Source organism: Balaenoptera physalus, assembly GCF_965194825.1.
Source record: "Balaenoptera physalus genome assembly, chromosome: 12".
NCBI lineage: Eukaryota > Metazoa > Chordata > Mammalia > Artiodactyla > Balaenopteridae > Balaenoptera > Balaenoptera physalus.
In genome coordinates, this window is record NC_138897.1 from 48,205,357 (window position 1) to 48,221,576 (window position 16,220).

At 38.1% G+C, this 16,220-nt stretch overlaps 1 protein-coding gene across 3 annotated transcripts in view; it reads right to left on the bottom strand.

The window, feature by feature from the left end:
• ASXL3 (ASXL transcriptional regulator 3) overlaps positions 1–16,220 on the bottom strand; it is a 188,286-nt gene that overhangs the window by 104,768 nt on the left and 67,298 nt on the right. For all 3 annotated transcript variants that reach the window (XM_082415963.1, XM_082415962.1, XM_082415961.1), the window contains one exon: positions 14,846–14,954. In XM_082415963.1, the coding sequence (XP_082272089.1) occupies positions 14,846–14,954 (109 nt within the window). The remainder of the gene's footprint in view (positions 1–14,845; positions 14,955–16,220) is intronic.

The window sequence follows — 16,220 nt, forward strand, 5'->3', positions numbered from 1 at the left end:
TAATAATATTACTAATTTGAATTCCTTTTTTTTATAGCCACTGTAATTACCTCACTTGGAGCTTTTCTCCAATTGAAAATGGATACCTAAAATAAGGCAAAATAGCACAGTAAAAAGAAGAGTATCTCGATTTAAAAGAAGGGATCATTTAATAATTGTGCGGCCACGGTTACATTGAACCTCTCTAAGCCTCAGTTTCCTTACCCACTAATTGATGATAATTTCTATGTTGTGGGCTATTGTATAGACATAAAGAAGAACACATTATCTGTCTCAAGAGTTGGGAGTCAGCAGGTACTTTCTGGAGCTGAGGAGGGAGGCTGGGCAATGCACAGCATTCTGAAGAAAGAATCTACATTAATGAATTTGTCTTCAATCTACCAACCTCAGAGGTACTATGATTCTTCTATTTAATAGCCCTCCTTCTATAGAATCTATGGTCTACCGGGGTGTGTGTATCCTCTTCTATGGGTCAAGGCAAACAGCATGGAGAAGGAAAAATGAAATCTGAGATGCTGGGTGTCAACTGAAGATAACTGCTTTCAAGAAAATCATGTCCTCTGCAGATTACAATATAATCTGCTCTTTTTTTTTTTTTTTTTTTTTTACCAGAGTCAAGCTTTCCGGGCACCTAGTCTATGGAAGTCAAGCCCACCGTCACTTTCTGCTCTATGACACCTGTGCTGGAGCTCCAACGCTTCTTTCTGGCCTCCTCAGACATTCCGCCTGGGAGACCAGGTTTCACACTTTGGCAGAAGTGTAGATGCAGGCCTTTTCTGTGCACTTGATGGGAGAAGGAGTTTATTTGGAAAATCAAAGTGAGGAAGCACTATGGTTAGTGGCAGAATGAAGACATATGTCAAATACAGGAGGCAAGGGGAAGTTCGATGGAAGAAAATAGCTTGAGAACATATTGTAAAATCTCAAAATAAGACTTCTTAAGGGCACCAGGGTTAACGCTAATCCAAAAAAATTTTCCAAGGAACAGTAACTTGTGAGGATTCTGACCTGAGTTTTAAAGGAAGGTGGAGGAGTTAAAAATGATTTTAGTCAAAAATGGAGGCATATGCAATCCCACTACTGTGCATATACCCTGAGAAAACCAAAATTCAAAAAGAGTCATGTACCACAATGTTCATTGCAGCTCTATTTACAATAGCCAGGACATGGAAGCAACCTAAGTGTCCATCAACAGATGAATGGATAAAGAAGATGTGGCACATATATACAATGGAATATTACTCAGCCATAAAAAGAAACGAATTGAGTTATTTGTAGTGAGGTGGATGGACCTAAAGTCCGTCACACACAGTGAAGTAAGTCAGAAAGAGAAAAACAAATACCATATGCTAACACATATATATGGAATCTAAAAAAAAAAATGGTTCTGATGAACCTAGGGGCAGGACAGGAATAAAGATGCAGACATAGAGAATGGACTTGAGGACACGGGGAGGGGGAAGGGTAAGCTGGGAAGAAGTGAGAGAGTGTCATGGACATATATACACTACCAAATGTAAAATAGATAGCTAGTGGGAAGCAGCTGCATAGCACAGGGAGATCAGCTCGGTGCTTTGTGACCACCTAGAGGGGTGGGATAGGGAGGGTGGGAGGGAGACGCAAGAGGGAGGGGATATGGGGGTATATGTATGCATATATCTGATTCACTTTGTTATACAGCAGAAACTAACACAACATTGTAAAGCAATTATACTCCAATAAAGATGCTAAAAAGAAAAGAGATCAATATACCTCCCACCAAATACTTTAGCCTCCATGTTACTAACTAAAGTTCAATGCTTATTTAAAATATTTTATTTTGATATGAAACATAAATAAAATAAAATGCACAAATCATAAGAGTTAATAAAAAAATGGAGGCATATGCACGTGGTAGTGTCGAGAGCACTGCTTTAGATGGACTCAAGCTCATGTTGCCTAGAAATGAACATGTGGTCCATGAAAGAGCATACTTGGAGAAAAGAGTTAATCAAGTTTTGTTTTAATAACAGAAAGTAATCAGGAAGCCAAATGAACACGTTTTGGAAGATAAAATAATTGTTAGTTATTAATGCCAGGCGCTGGACACATGTGATCTCATTTCATCCTCACAGCTTCCTTACGAGATGGAAAAGTATCATCTCCACATTGGAGAGAGAAAACTAGAGCTCAGAAAGGGTCAATAACTTGCCCATGGTCACACAGCCAAGTGAAACAGCAGAGCTGGGGTTCAAGGCCAGGTCCATAATCTTCCGCTTAGAATATTTGGCTTCAAGGCCAAGAAGTGATACAAAAAATTTAATGTATAAAGAAGTTTAATTTACTTGTGTCATGTTGGAGGACCTGAAACAGGAAGTTAATAAGGGTACAGGGAACAAGACGTTGAGCTCTGACAAGAAAAAACTGAGAGCGATTGGTCCAGGAAACACTAAGGTTGAAGTTGCAAAAGGATTTGCCCAGGGATACAGGGAGAGAAGTCCTTGAGTTTAAGACCGGGTAACTTTTTTCTATTCAATACAATATGACATTTTTCGCTTAAAACAGTCTAAATGTTCTAGTAAAGAAACATTTTATAACACTGCTTGCATAAACTATGGCTTCTAGGCTTCTCTCCTTGGAATCATCACTAATTTGTAACACTTTGCCCAAGCTTACTTATCAAGAAATATTAGAAATAATCATCGGTTTATATTCTAAAGATAAATTTATTTTTGTACTGATTACATAGATAAATTTATTTTTGTACTGATTACATAGATTACATATTTATCTTTAAATAATTTATCTTATTTAAAGATAAATTTATCTTTGTACTGATTACATAGATGGCCTTTTCAGTGTTCTGGAGTTGATACGAAGTGTGACAAACTGGGGAGGTGAGAGGAAGATGGCACACAGGATATACGATCCCAACTGAACAGACCTAAATGGATGGAATGTAAGCCCAGCCAGAAGTAAAGTGCACATTAGCAAATACATTTTATTACTTTCACATTCTTAAATTAGTATTGCCACCTAGAAAAATACAAACTTAATGGTAGTTAAAAAGGATAACCAAATGCAGTACATGGGTTTCAGGAAATGTGTGGAAAACAGGAGAATGCTTCTGCTTACTGGACATAGAAACAAATTTACTAATTTTCTTAGGAAACGATTTTATTCATAAGTGTTTCAAAGGTAAACTTCAATGCAGCAGGATCAAAAAAACAACAAATACCGAATCAGTGTAGATGTAATCAAAGCTTTATGTCTTACATTTTGTGACTGCTACAATAAGCAGTATACAATCAGCTGTCACGTCCTGAGGATAATAGATATCTAAGTTACGACTTGCTCTATTTGTTTCTGACCTAGGAAACCACAGGGTATTGTGATACCTATGTCAGTATACTCTGAATATTCATTTAAATTCACTACTGCACTGTGTTAATAATAATGATTCACATATATTTACATACAGTGTTTCCAAAAGAAAGATACTGTTCAACTTCACCAGAATTTCAGTTGGCGGGCAGGACAATAAAACTGAAACAAGCATCAAGGAATACTGTGAAGTTTTTTCTTGAGGTGATTCAATTTCCTTTAACTCAACTCTGTTTTACTCTATCTTACATTCACATTCCAGCCTAGACCTAAGTGAAGCATCATGAGAATTCCTTTACTACAGAGTCATTTTCCTACCCGATTCCTCTTTCTGAAGTTGGTCCTATTTCTCTGGGTTAAACCATTTTCCCTAATTATTTATTTCCGATAAAATAATTATAGAACCTTCAAGAAAGTAAATGTAATAGAAAATAAAATGTATGAATGTTCCTTTGGATCTAAAACTTATTTTAAAGGGAAAAAATTCAAGAATAAAAATGATTAGGACACAATGTAATGCATCCGTAGGCCCCAAACAGTGTGCCTGCATGTGTGTGTGTGTGCGCGTGTGTGTGTGTGTGCACGCCCATTGACAATATAGACCCCAAACATGAGCATCTAAGTGACTTTATTCATTCTTCCGCCATATATCTGATGAAGGTGGCTGATTCTCAAAACTGCCGTAGTTAGAGAGGTAGGTGAACATATTCTTGCATATTCATATTCTGACAAAACACACAGTTTTCACTTTTACTTTATCTTTGCAGCTTTCTTAACAGATATGATAAATAAATAATACAGGGTCTTATTTTAAACAGTTGTCTGAATATTTATCTAAGGGGCTGAGTTTGGCCTCTGAAATACAAGCCAAAGAAAAATTAATGTTCGAGAAAGGACCAGGGGAAATTCCCTGTATGTGAAATTACAACAGGAGCCAGGAGAGTGAAGAATTAGGACAGATGTTTTATCCAATAAATATCTAACACTGACATGCAGCTTAGAAAGTGATATCTTCTTGGCATTCAGGACAGAATAGAAGCTTTTTTTCTTTTTTTTCCTAACTGCACACTGGCACCATCACAAAACGCATGCCAGGATTTTATACCTGGAAACCCCACAAGACTGCCTGCCCTTTTCATAGCTGGACAAGCCGAAGACGAGAAAACATGTGTTAAAAGGTATAGAAATATTATTTCTGTCTACGTTTTGCTTGCCTGCCCAAACCAGGCAAGCCAAATGCATAGTTAAAAGCTAATCTGCTAGTTTTTAATTCAAACAGTTAATGGGATTTTCAGTAGCTGTTGCTCATCTACCTCTACTCTCGTTCACCCTCAGATTCCCAAACCCCTCCTCCAAAATATTCTACTTAGAAGGCTGGGACCAAAGAGAGACGGAGGATTACAGGTAATCATGAGACAGCCTAGAAGGCCAGAGAAACTGCTGACTGTGTTCCAACAAGACTGGATTTCAGCCTCTTTTCTCAGAGTCCCAAGTTGTCCCTCTCTCCCTTCTTTTTCATTCACCATTCAACTTGACAATGTGATTGAACTGGAAAATATGGCTTAGAGCTCACATTTTTTAAGTTGAGTGCTAGAGAGGGTATGGGTGACATCGCCCCCAGTCTAAGTACTAAGCCACTGACAGGTATACAAGAGGGCTCTGACCTTTAGCCCAAGACACAAAGAAGGGAGAAAGCAGAATGCAATCTTGACTCTGTCTTTATTTCTAGTCTCACATCTGGTTGCCTTCCCAACTCCCACCCTCTCTGATCCAGTCAGTCGAGACCTTGTGCCATTTCCTGAACACAGATACTTGCTGTATGTCTCACTTGCTCTGACCGTCCCTCTTCCACCTTTCTGCCTAGCAAGCTCGACAGACCAAACTCAAACAGCTTCCCCAAAGCTTTCCTGACTATCCCAGTCTCCGAGGTAGACTTATTCCTCCCCACTCCTTCCTTGGAACTTAGTTTATGAATCCATGACAGTCCCTGCAATACTGGTGCTTGCATCTGCCTTGCCACCCACAGGCCCAGCAACTCAGGGACTTACTTCTGTGCAAAGACAGGCACAGAGCCATTGGTCTATAAATGTTTATTAAACTAAACTGTCCAATTTGATTTTCATTAAATTTATCTAAAGTATCTGTTTCTGAAGTTAACTTTCAATGACTGTTTTTAACAAGAATTCATGAACAGGGAGGTCAGCAATGCATCGTGTTTTACTGTGCAAAAGTATACATAAAAGATGAATTGTGAAAATTTGAAAACAGAAACTTCATTAAAATTTTTAAAATTATCCTACAGTCAATTAGGGAAAGTACGAAAACCAAACTACAAAACATGCTATGCAAGTCAGTTGGGAAGTCGTATGACCTGCCACTAAACGTGGATACGTTTCCTTCTGCCATCCTTACTCGTTGCCTTATTTTAAGAGGAACAGTCAGAGTCTGGAGGTTTTGCATGGTGAAATAAGTATCATTTAAAAGTCAAAATTAGAAATCACAATGTTTACTTGAAATGGCAGGAGGTGGATGGGGGCAGAACCACAAAACAGCCCAGGATCTGGGTACAAGAGAGTCACTGCAACAAAGATATTAATCTTTATATGTTGATTAAACTACACACTAAGTGACTGGCTATCCAAGGTAACCGGGGTTCAAAGGGCTAATGAAGGCAGGGAGAAGAGCATCCTTTGACCAACTTCACTTCTATCAGTTCTTCCTCTGACCACTTCCTTTCGATTTTCTGAACAATCAAATAGATGCACTCAAATCAAAAAACAGTTTTCTATCAAAATGATCCTGACATACACTGTAGGCTTAATAGAGTTTTTATAAATAAAATTGAAATCGAAGAGCACACAGTATATTAGGGATAATACCGTGGCACACTGTGAGAATTCAATCACATTTTAAAAGAGGGCTGGGTCTTAGAGGGGGCTTAATTGTTTATTTATTAATCATTCATTCAATTGTAAAACTTTTATTAAGCACCTTCATGCCAAGGACTGTATAAAATGCAGGGGAAAACAGTGACTAAGACCTAAGACCTGACTTTGAGACCATAGGTTTCTTAAAAAGACTTTTTTTTCAAAAAACAATGGTATAGAACTATTAATTCTGCCTGAGAGAAACCAAGTCTACGAAGACCTAGTGGTGACAACTAAAATGTGTTTTAAAAGATCAATAAGCAGGTAATTCAAAAGTATCCCCAGATTGGCAAATAATCAAAAAAGCTTATGTTTGGATTGTAATATGTTTTATGTATCATACTTACATTTGAAATTGTGCATATCAGATATTCTGGATATACAGAGCAACAAAATACATGCCAAAAACTGTTAAAGGTAACTTAATGACAACCAGACAAACCCATCTGACCCCAACCAAATATTTCCAGGACTCAATTTCTTTCAGAGAAAAGACAATTCCTTAATCCTTTTTGGATCCAGACTGAGGAGAACCACTTCTCTCAAAGCAGTCCTTATTCCAAGATAGGTCTAGGTAACTAGATTTAAACAATTTTCCTTACTGCATTAAAAGAAAACATTCAAAGGATATGAGAGGCAAGCAATTAAATAGAGAACTAATAGCAATAAAATAATGGAAACAGCAATTTTCCCTGAAGACTCTCAAGGGAGACAGTGTCTAAACATCTTAAGTACTGATATTAGATAATATTTGAACATTCTCTATGAATAAAATATACCTAATATAACTAAAAATATTACTATACTTTACAGCCTGCTTCACTAGGCCAATGAAGTCCTCTTCTTACTCAGAAGAGGTCTACAGAAAAGAGAGCAAAATAAACCAGGAGGAATAAAGAATCATATGATAATTATACCAGCCATGTGTATCAGTAAGAATGTGCTCCACAAGGTGTAATCATGCCGGACGCCTTAAAGATTTGGGTGGCTGATATCATATGCTACAAATGATGCTTATGTGATATCCCGGAACTGGATGTATCACGATTTAATTGCAATGTCCACAAATGGTTCACAAACACTTTGGTTTGCACCGGACATGACACTGAATCTCCACAGGTAACTAGGAGGAACTGAAGGTATAGGAATCCCTCTTAACAAGCACTCAATTTATCATCAGGGCAATTTAGTTATACTAGTACCTCTGGATATCATAAAAATATCCCTTTAAACTCAGACAAGAAAAGAGAAACTCAAACCAGAAATGAAAATATTTAATAGGAAAAGCATATCTGATAGGTACCAGCCTCTAACCACCTAATTGCTCCTACCAGAGAACCAACACAGATTCCTCTCAGAATTACGGAGACTAATAACACAGTAAGCTGCTGTGAGGGGGGAAACATTAGAAGCTATTCTCTTACATCGCACAACACCTGTGATCTTCTACACTGCAGCAAGTTCCTGAAACATCTACACAGAAATACAGGAACCCACCTAGAAAATGAGAAATAGAAAAAAGCATGCAGGAAGAATATCATTAAAAGGTTGGTACAGGTCAAGGATAAGCGCTTCATTCATGGGCACTAGTACTTCATTCTTCAACATATAAAAGATAACTCCAGTGTACAAGAAAGGGAGTTAGATAAACAGATGGTTAACTGTTTGAGAAATGGTTACACACTGTCATTTTAGAGAAAACGAAAGAATGGATTATCTGGCATCATGGAAAAAAGTACTTCATTTTAAGAGCATGGGTGCTTTTGTTCCTCTATACCAATCACAAACTATATCAATCAAAAAGAAATCTGGCTTGTCAGGATAGGTAATTGGGTGAGTACCTTTCATTTTGGTTTTATTTGAGAGGGAGTTTGCTTTTATCATGAGACCATACTCTATATCCAGTCTTTATATTATGAAATATTTCTCTCCTAGCACAAGAAAAGAGGGGGAAAGTACACTTAAATGGGTCACTTTATCTGCACTTAAAAAGAAAACTTTTTTTTCTTCCATGACTCTGGGCTGTTAAAATCGACCAAAATCCATTTACACAAGAACAAAGTTCATAGTTCATGGGGAAATATGTAAGAACAAGAGGTCCCTAATGGGTAAAAGAAATGCAAAATAGTATCTATAAGTAATGTTTGAAAGGGCTGGGACAAGTTATTTGGAGAAGTTAAGATGAAGGGGGTGATATCTAGATGATGCCCAGCTGTTCCCCATCATCAGAGGGGAAATAAAAGAGAAAATTGGTTTAATTAAAAGCTCAAGAGATTTCAGCATAAGGAAAAATTTCTTGACTATAAAGATTATCAAAAACACAGAGAGACAAATATAAATGAGTCTGTGAGATTCCCATCCCTCTGGGCATTTACTATAAGAATGACGTCTACTTTAATTGACTGGCTTAAGTAAAATGCTGGCATGAGAGAGGATGCAGGCCTGCATGAACTTCTGAAGTCCCTCATACTTCTCCTGAACTGGGAAAGCTGTGGGCTGGAATGAAAGAAAGGAGAATGAGAAAGAGTGGGCAGAGGAAGTTTTATATCCTGCCAATGATCATTTCTGACTGTGAAGAGTATTCTTTTTCCTCTGTATTTTCTTCCATGTGTAACTTAAACAACATCATTTTCACATACTTAAGTTTCCCTGGCCCACCAATGTAGAACAGGTGTCTGTATGAGCCAACAAAGCTGTTAACGAAAATGCAGACGTTGGATAAAAGACAAAGTAGCCTAACCTACTTTGACAAAGTAGCCTAACCTAAGAAAATCAGGGGACCTGATGCAGTCACTGAAACAATTCCCTTCCCTCCTACAAGATTCTCAGGAATGGCTGTCAGGTGGAAATGGATGGTGAAAACAAAGAAGGCTCATGTGTCATCTGATGTGAAATCACACAGGAGCAGTCACAGACAAGCTCCTGAAAAGCCTCCAGCAAGACCAGACATATAACACCGAGAGCAAAGACACACCAAATAGTTCGGCGACATCTTCGAAAGTTACTTGAACGCTCCCTTCACAGCTCCAGGGTCCCCTCATTTTCCTTTCTCTCCCCTCGTATAAACCTGCCACTGATAAACTGTCAGCGTGAATACTCCCTGAGGGCACCGAAACCTTTATTAGTACCCTTCTCACTTCCTCCGGGAAGCTCCTCATCTGTGTGTAATTGATGTCTCAAAAGAGATCTTATGCACACACTTCAGGCCATCTTAAAGCACTTTTCACTTTTGAAAAAAGACCCCTCTGTGGCCTCTGAGCCAATGCAAACAAAGAGTGAGCAGAATAATGTTTCATTAAGTTAACACGACTCCTGCCAAGAATCATACAGTCAGAAACCTGCTTATAAAACTGGCCATAAGGAATAATGAAAAGGACCACAGAAAATTCTTCAAATGTTGGAATCATTATTCACCCTGGGATCTGAGGACTAAAACATAGGATATGTGTTCTCTATAATCTTTTTCCCTAAATAGAGACTTTGAAAATGCTAATTCTCCAGCTAGAGTGCTGCTTCCCCCCTGAAAGCCATTAGGGTTAATAACAAGCAGAACCTTTTTTGATCTCTATGGATGAAAATTGTACATTCTCCAGTTTCCTCATTTTAAAAGATTAAATAGGATGGTTGCTTTTGATTTTAAACATGAAATATATCAGGGCCACAAAAAGAGAAGCTCATTTTTTTTTTCCTGTTCATAACAATTTATAAATAGATGGGGAAGAAAGTGAAGACGATCTACTGAGTGTGTCATTTCCTATAAAATATGTGTGGTTTCTGCAGCCAGCAATGTACTGTAAGTCAACTTAATATGTGTAAGCAAACTCATGATATACCAATGCATTATGCTCAGAAAACAATTCAGACACAAACATAACCGTAAATCTCTGACTAAAATAGCCCATAAAATCCTACATATTTTCTTTGGGTGACATAGATCTATACTTATATTGGCATAAATGGTCATGGGCTGTCAACAAAGATATATCAAGTGATTCACCTAAATCACTCTTCGATCTTTAGAGCTAAGTTTGTAAAATGTGAAGAGTTTACTTTCTTGAGTCTCTAATTCTTATTAACTTGAAAAACTGTTTAGGAGTCAAAGAAACATCATGCACAACTATAGTTTTGTGTCTTGTAAATTCTATAATTGATAATGTATCACTTTTCCCCCACACTGTAAAAATTTTCAACAAAACGTTAAAACAAAATATCTTGGCAAAGCACCTCTCGTTTAAAAACGAATCTGTTTTGCTGGCCAACTGATTGAAAGAAGAGGACAAAAACATTACTGTTATTATCTTAACTCTCCCTAAAGACTCAACTGTTACTGACTGGAATCAGGCTGCAAGATTTCTTTCTGGTTGTCAGTTTTTGTAAAGTGCTTTCTTTTCAAATACTTCACTGTGTTTCCCCTTTGGTGGTGCAACAAATGTCAACTAATCTTTGTTAATTTGAAATCGCTCAATGCTAGCAGAGGCTTATTCTTTGGACTGCCACAAGCATAGCCTACCAATTGATAGTTATTATTCACCTTGATACTTTTCACTCTTTCATCCCAAAGGAGAAACGAGAAAAGGAGAAGGGAATAAAGATTTAAAAAACAGATGGTGGGACCCTCCCCTCCCCTCCTCCTCTCCCCTTGCCCTTTCTCCCATGCCCCTGCAACCCCACACATCCCCACCTTCCCTCTCTAATTATATTTTCAAAGTATATTTGTACAGCTGTACGAAGTGTGGAAATTATATCCATTCTAACTGCTGGTTCAAATACGTATTAGAAATAGAGTAAGCAAGGAAATCACCTAAACCAGTTCAGGTTCATAGTATTTATTATCCATTTGTAAGAAATCATGTGGTAGCCCACTCCTTCATTTGGATAAGCTCAAGTTTATAATCAGAATAGAGTTGGACAAATGTTGAGAAACCAGACTGCATCCAAGACTCCTGGTTAAGAGTGTTCCCCACGGTCCCAGGCAGAGTCAGCGGTCAGAGCCTGGCTTTTGGTGTCACTCACATCTACCTGGGCTTGACACTTGGATGAAATATTTAACCTCTAAGTCCGTTGTCTCACTGGTCAAAAATAAAATAAAATTAAAATTAAAACTAGAAAAATTAAATAAAACACAGTAACAGAGCCTAGGAAGATTGACTATCTCAGGAATGTTGTCAGGATTAAACAATCTGCATGTAAACAGCTCACAAAGCCTAGGCATTGTGAGCACTCAACATATTTTCAATATCTAGGTTTGAAAATGTATCCTAAGGTTAATGGACTATACACAGAAGTCTACGGTATACACACGGAGAGGAAATAAACTTGTCCTATAAGAAGCAACTGTGGTTTGCAATAAGATGTAAAAGTGGGCAAGTCAAGGAATACCCAAGGAAATAAGCTATCTACTATTCTTACAGTGATTCCTCAAAGCAATTTCCCTAATACAACTTCAAAGGAGAGGCCAGGAAATCTAGTTTTGGTCACATTAACTGGAGATGTGTGGGTATGTGTTATTCGGTGAAGTACCTATTCACATTTCAAATTAGGGGAGTTTGCTTATCCCTGCTTGGTTTAATGACTGGCTAAGTGCTCTCACCCTGTCCCCGACCCCTTCCCAGCCACTAAAACCCTCCCACTCTTTCCTCTGGCATTCAGGATTAGTCGTTAGCAAAATCTCTGATTAACCTCTATCTTTTTCTCTGAACACTCCCTTCGCATCTTGATCTACAAAACCTGGCTCTCTCCCATGGACACTACTTCCCGTGGAACACTCTCAGGTAGCAGCCTGTTTCTTTTCCATGCATCTTGTACCGCTGGGCCTGGAAATGGGACGAGGGGACTCTATTCTCCTTCCCTGCTCCTTAGATGCCTCCAGTATCAACAGACTGCTCCTCCTTACTAATTATTTACCAACTCCTGGATTACTCCCTTTCATTTTCGGAAGATTTTAGCTCCTAAATGTCACAGCCTTTCAATGCTGGTTCTATCATAATTGTCTGTTTCAATATCCACACAGACGATTCTCTAATATTTCATGGCAGGGCCACCACCAGCCTTTACAACATCTTTGTGCAAATAGGAAAAGGCAACATTTCCTCCAAGTAGACCCTGCTCCATCCCATGACACGAAGCTGGGCAAAGGAAGGCCTGCTGAATATCAGTCACTGATGGCCACCTCAGCCAGGCCACTGTGAAGAGGGTACACACACTGCCTAACCATTCATGACAGCCTTCAACCTACCCTCCCTCTTTCATCTCAGACATGCATCCCATATCACCCTAACCTCAATTTCACACATTCCACTCTTACATCACCTATCCTTCCAACTCATTTCCTCTAGAACACCAAATCAAACAATCTGTCCACCCTAGGGAGACCTCCACCTCCTCCTTCACACCATCCCACACACAATCGTGTCTTCCCTCACCTCCACAACCAGCTGAAATTCAATGGAGATGGATTTCAATGTTCTATGTCACGTACCCTCAACTGTGTCCCGCTCTGGCTTCATCATTCACACCTGGCAAAATCCCAGCTCTGGTCCAATCCAACTCTGTACTTACTCCACACTTGTACAGCGATCATGAACATGACTGGAGAAAAATGTACAACTACGCTGGCTGGTCTCATGTTAAATTCAGGATTAGCCACTTCAGGAGTGTCCTTAATGCTGTTGGACTTGAGACAAACATTTTCTATCTTCTCCTTAGATCTACAAAGCTACTTCCCCATCTTCCCCTTGGCTGAAGAACTTGTTTCCTATTTCACTGAGAAAAATGGAGCAATAAGAAGCGAACTTCCGTACCAGGCCCCATAACTTCTCTAACACTGTATCTTACCATCTTCTCCCTTGCTCACTCTGGACTCCAACTACACTGGCCTCTTGATGTTTCTGGAACATTCCAGGCACTCTACTGCCTCAAGGCCTTTGTAATTGCTCCTTCTTTTACCTAGAACTCTCTCCCATCAAATGCCTGCTCCCTCACTGACTCAGGTCTTTTCTCAAATACCGCTCTCTCACTCTTCTCTCCTTATTTAATTTATTTTGCCCCATATCTCTTGTTGGCGCTGAATAAGCTGTAAATTTTACATGTTTATTTTGCTTATTGTATGTCTCTCTACCAATATAAAATCCATGAGAGGTCTCTTTCTGTTCTTCTTTTTCACTGCTATAACTATAATGTCAAGAACAGTACTCGGCACATAGCAGAAACTCAATATATACGTTGATATACGTTAACAGAGAGGGGGTGGGGGAGGGAGAGGGAACAGGCAAGTGGTCAGGCAAGCAGGCAGTACAGCAAGAGGAGTGACCCAATAAGATTCCCCTTCATCCTACTGAAGGAGAAGGGTGTGTCCCTTCCAGAAATCCGGAAAATGTCATGCATCTCTGCTTTGTTCTCTTTCTAACCACAAGGACCTGCCAAAGTTCACAGCACTACTACAACAATGGTGGGGGGCTTAGTTGAGTTTTCAAAAGGTATAGGAATAAGGATAGCAAATTCAATGAAAGTTGGCTAAAAAAGTCTAGAAAGCCGACTTCAGCCGTTTTACTAAGACAAGAATCTGTTTCCTACATTAATTCAGCACCTCGGCTGCAGGTCAGATAGCACTGGAGCAGAACCGGTCTCTTGGGGACTATCAGAAAGCACATCAGTTTAAAGGGTAGGAGTGGCCAGTCAGAATACAAAGGGACTCCTGTGACCATTAATAAAATGAATGGCTTTGGGCTATTACTGAAATATGATTTTTCTGCAAGGATCCTTTAAGGTTTCTTTGTTTGAAGATAATTTACTGATTTCTATGAGTCCACCGACACAGACTTTAATGACACACTCTTCCTCCCAAATCATGATCTGGGCCCACTTGGGGGACCAGTGAGTAGGGTTAAAAAAAAGTACAGCAGCTTTTGTGGAACAAAGATTTGCCAAAACTGCAGTACAGAAATTACATACACCAACAGAATCACAATGCAAATGTTTTGAGAAAGATAAAAATGAATCCACATGGACAGAATTCAGAGGTGGAAAATACCCCCTTAGAATTCTAGAAGGGTTTCTCACTTTTCAAAAGCATTTCAGAAGAATATAACTTATTTGGTCATTGTTTTGCTGTCAGGAATGTTAACATTAAGCTTAATTTATTAAGGACAAACCTAGGAACAAAGCTATTATAAAACTACTTGTGATCACAGAAAAAATCAGCACAATCAGAAATAAAACACTGGTATTCTCAGGCCTCACTTATATAAGAATAAAACCACGACATACCCTAGTAACCCTCTCAGCTTGCAGGAGAAATATACTGATAACACTCAAGAATACTATCCAGTGAAATCCATACTGCTAAAAACCAAAATAAAACAAAAAGCAAAGAGCTGTTTACTTTTCTTAGGTGCTAACCTTTTGAACCAGAATTGTTTGATGATAAATCTAAGAGGTAGTAGAAGCTTAGAAGAAAACTGTATCTATAATGGTAGGGAATTCAATTAGTAAGTTATTGGAATTCTACATAACCTTTAAGAGAACAGGATTTGTACCCTGAAATTTGTCACACTTACCTCCATTTCCTTCCCCATTGGCACTGACCTCCGCCATCTCTGTGCCTTCCAATTCAGACTCACAGCCTAAATCCAATGTTCCATCAGCTGAGCATGACGACTCCTCTTTCTACATTATTTTAAAAATAATGATTTATGGAGATGTATTAGCAACTGAAAACATTCAAAATACTTCCACAGTCCTAAGGAATTATCACAGTTGCTTGTAATTTGGAATTTCAATACTGATTTACTTTTTAATGTAAAACCACTCCTTGGTGGGGGGGGGGGGGAATTACTGGGAAAAGCACATTGCCATAGTTGATTTTTTTGGATAACCTTTAAAATCTATACAAAAAACAAGGTTTTTTTTTTTTTAACATATGTTGTTTCCGTTTTTCTCAATTTTACCTTCTTCCTTACTTTAGAAAATGGCTTAACGACTCAGAATTTTAATCATAAATTAAATACCCAAGTAGCTACAAAAATCAACTGAAATAATACAAGTCCTTTGATTAACCTGTATTGTTTTCTGAAACACACACAGTTTAAGAGCCTGACGCTAAGTAGCTGAGAAAGAACCCCTGCTTCTTTGCCAGGTATAACTTTTAGCATTAAAAAAAACCAAAAACAAAACAAAACAGAAAACTTCTCAAAGGAAATTAATGAACTTTAAATGTAACCCATCATTTATTAAAGCAGACTTTTTTTAATTTATAAGAAATAATACATTGATTTTGCTTGATGCAAGTTATGCAACCATTTGCAGATCATCAGCTTTTGTTCTCTGGAATTTTGCATCTTACATGGCATTTCCATTCTAGATGGAAATGGGAATTACACTAAAATAATTAAGACTCAGTTATCCGAAGCTTTTTATTTCTCTATTCTTCTCATATAACAAGTATGCATTATTAGTAAAAACTTCCCGGAGATCAGTGGTTGTTTTAAATTTGAATAATTGATTTAAATCAGCAAATTTTCAAGACGAATGGGTACATTTCTTATTTTTTGTAAAAGACAGGCATACAGGTGTGAAGCCTATATATCAACTGACGGTCATTAAGTCAAATAGTATTTGGCAACTGTGATCATCTTAAAACTTGGCTCATCAACCATGGCACTCCTCCATGTAAATTTTTAAGAATCAAGAATTTTAAGGAAGCCACAACTATTTTCCATTACCATATGTTAGAGTGAAACCACAGATATGTTTTCTTTAAAGAAAATGTCATTGTTTATTCTTAACATGAAATCATTTTTAAGACATCTGAAAACATTTAAAAGGCAAAGGAGTCATTCTACCCTTCACCCAAGTCTAATTTTGTTTACCTTCACATGTAAATGCATGATACATAGTAATAACAGACATAATACGCAGAACAGTCCAACTTAC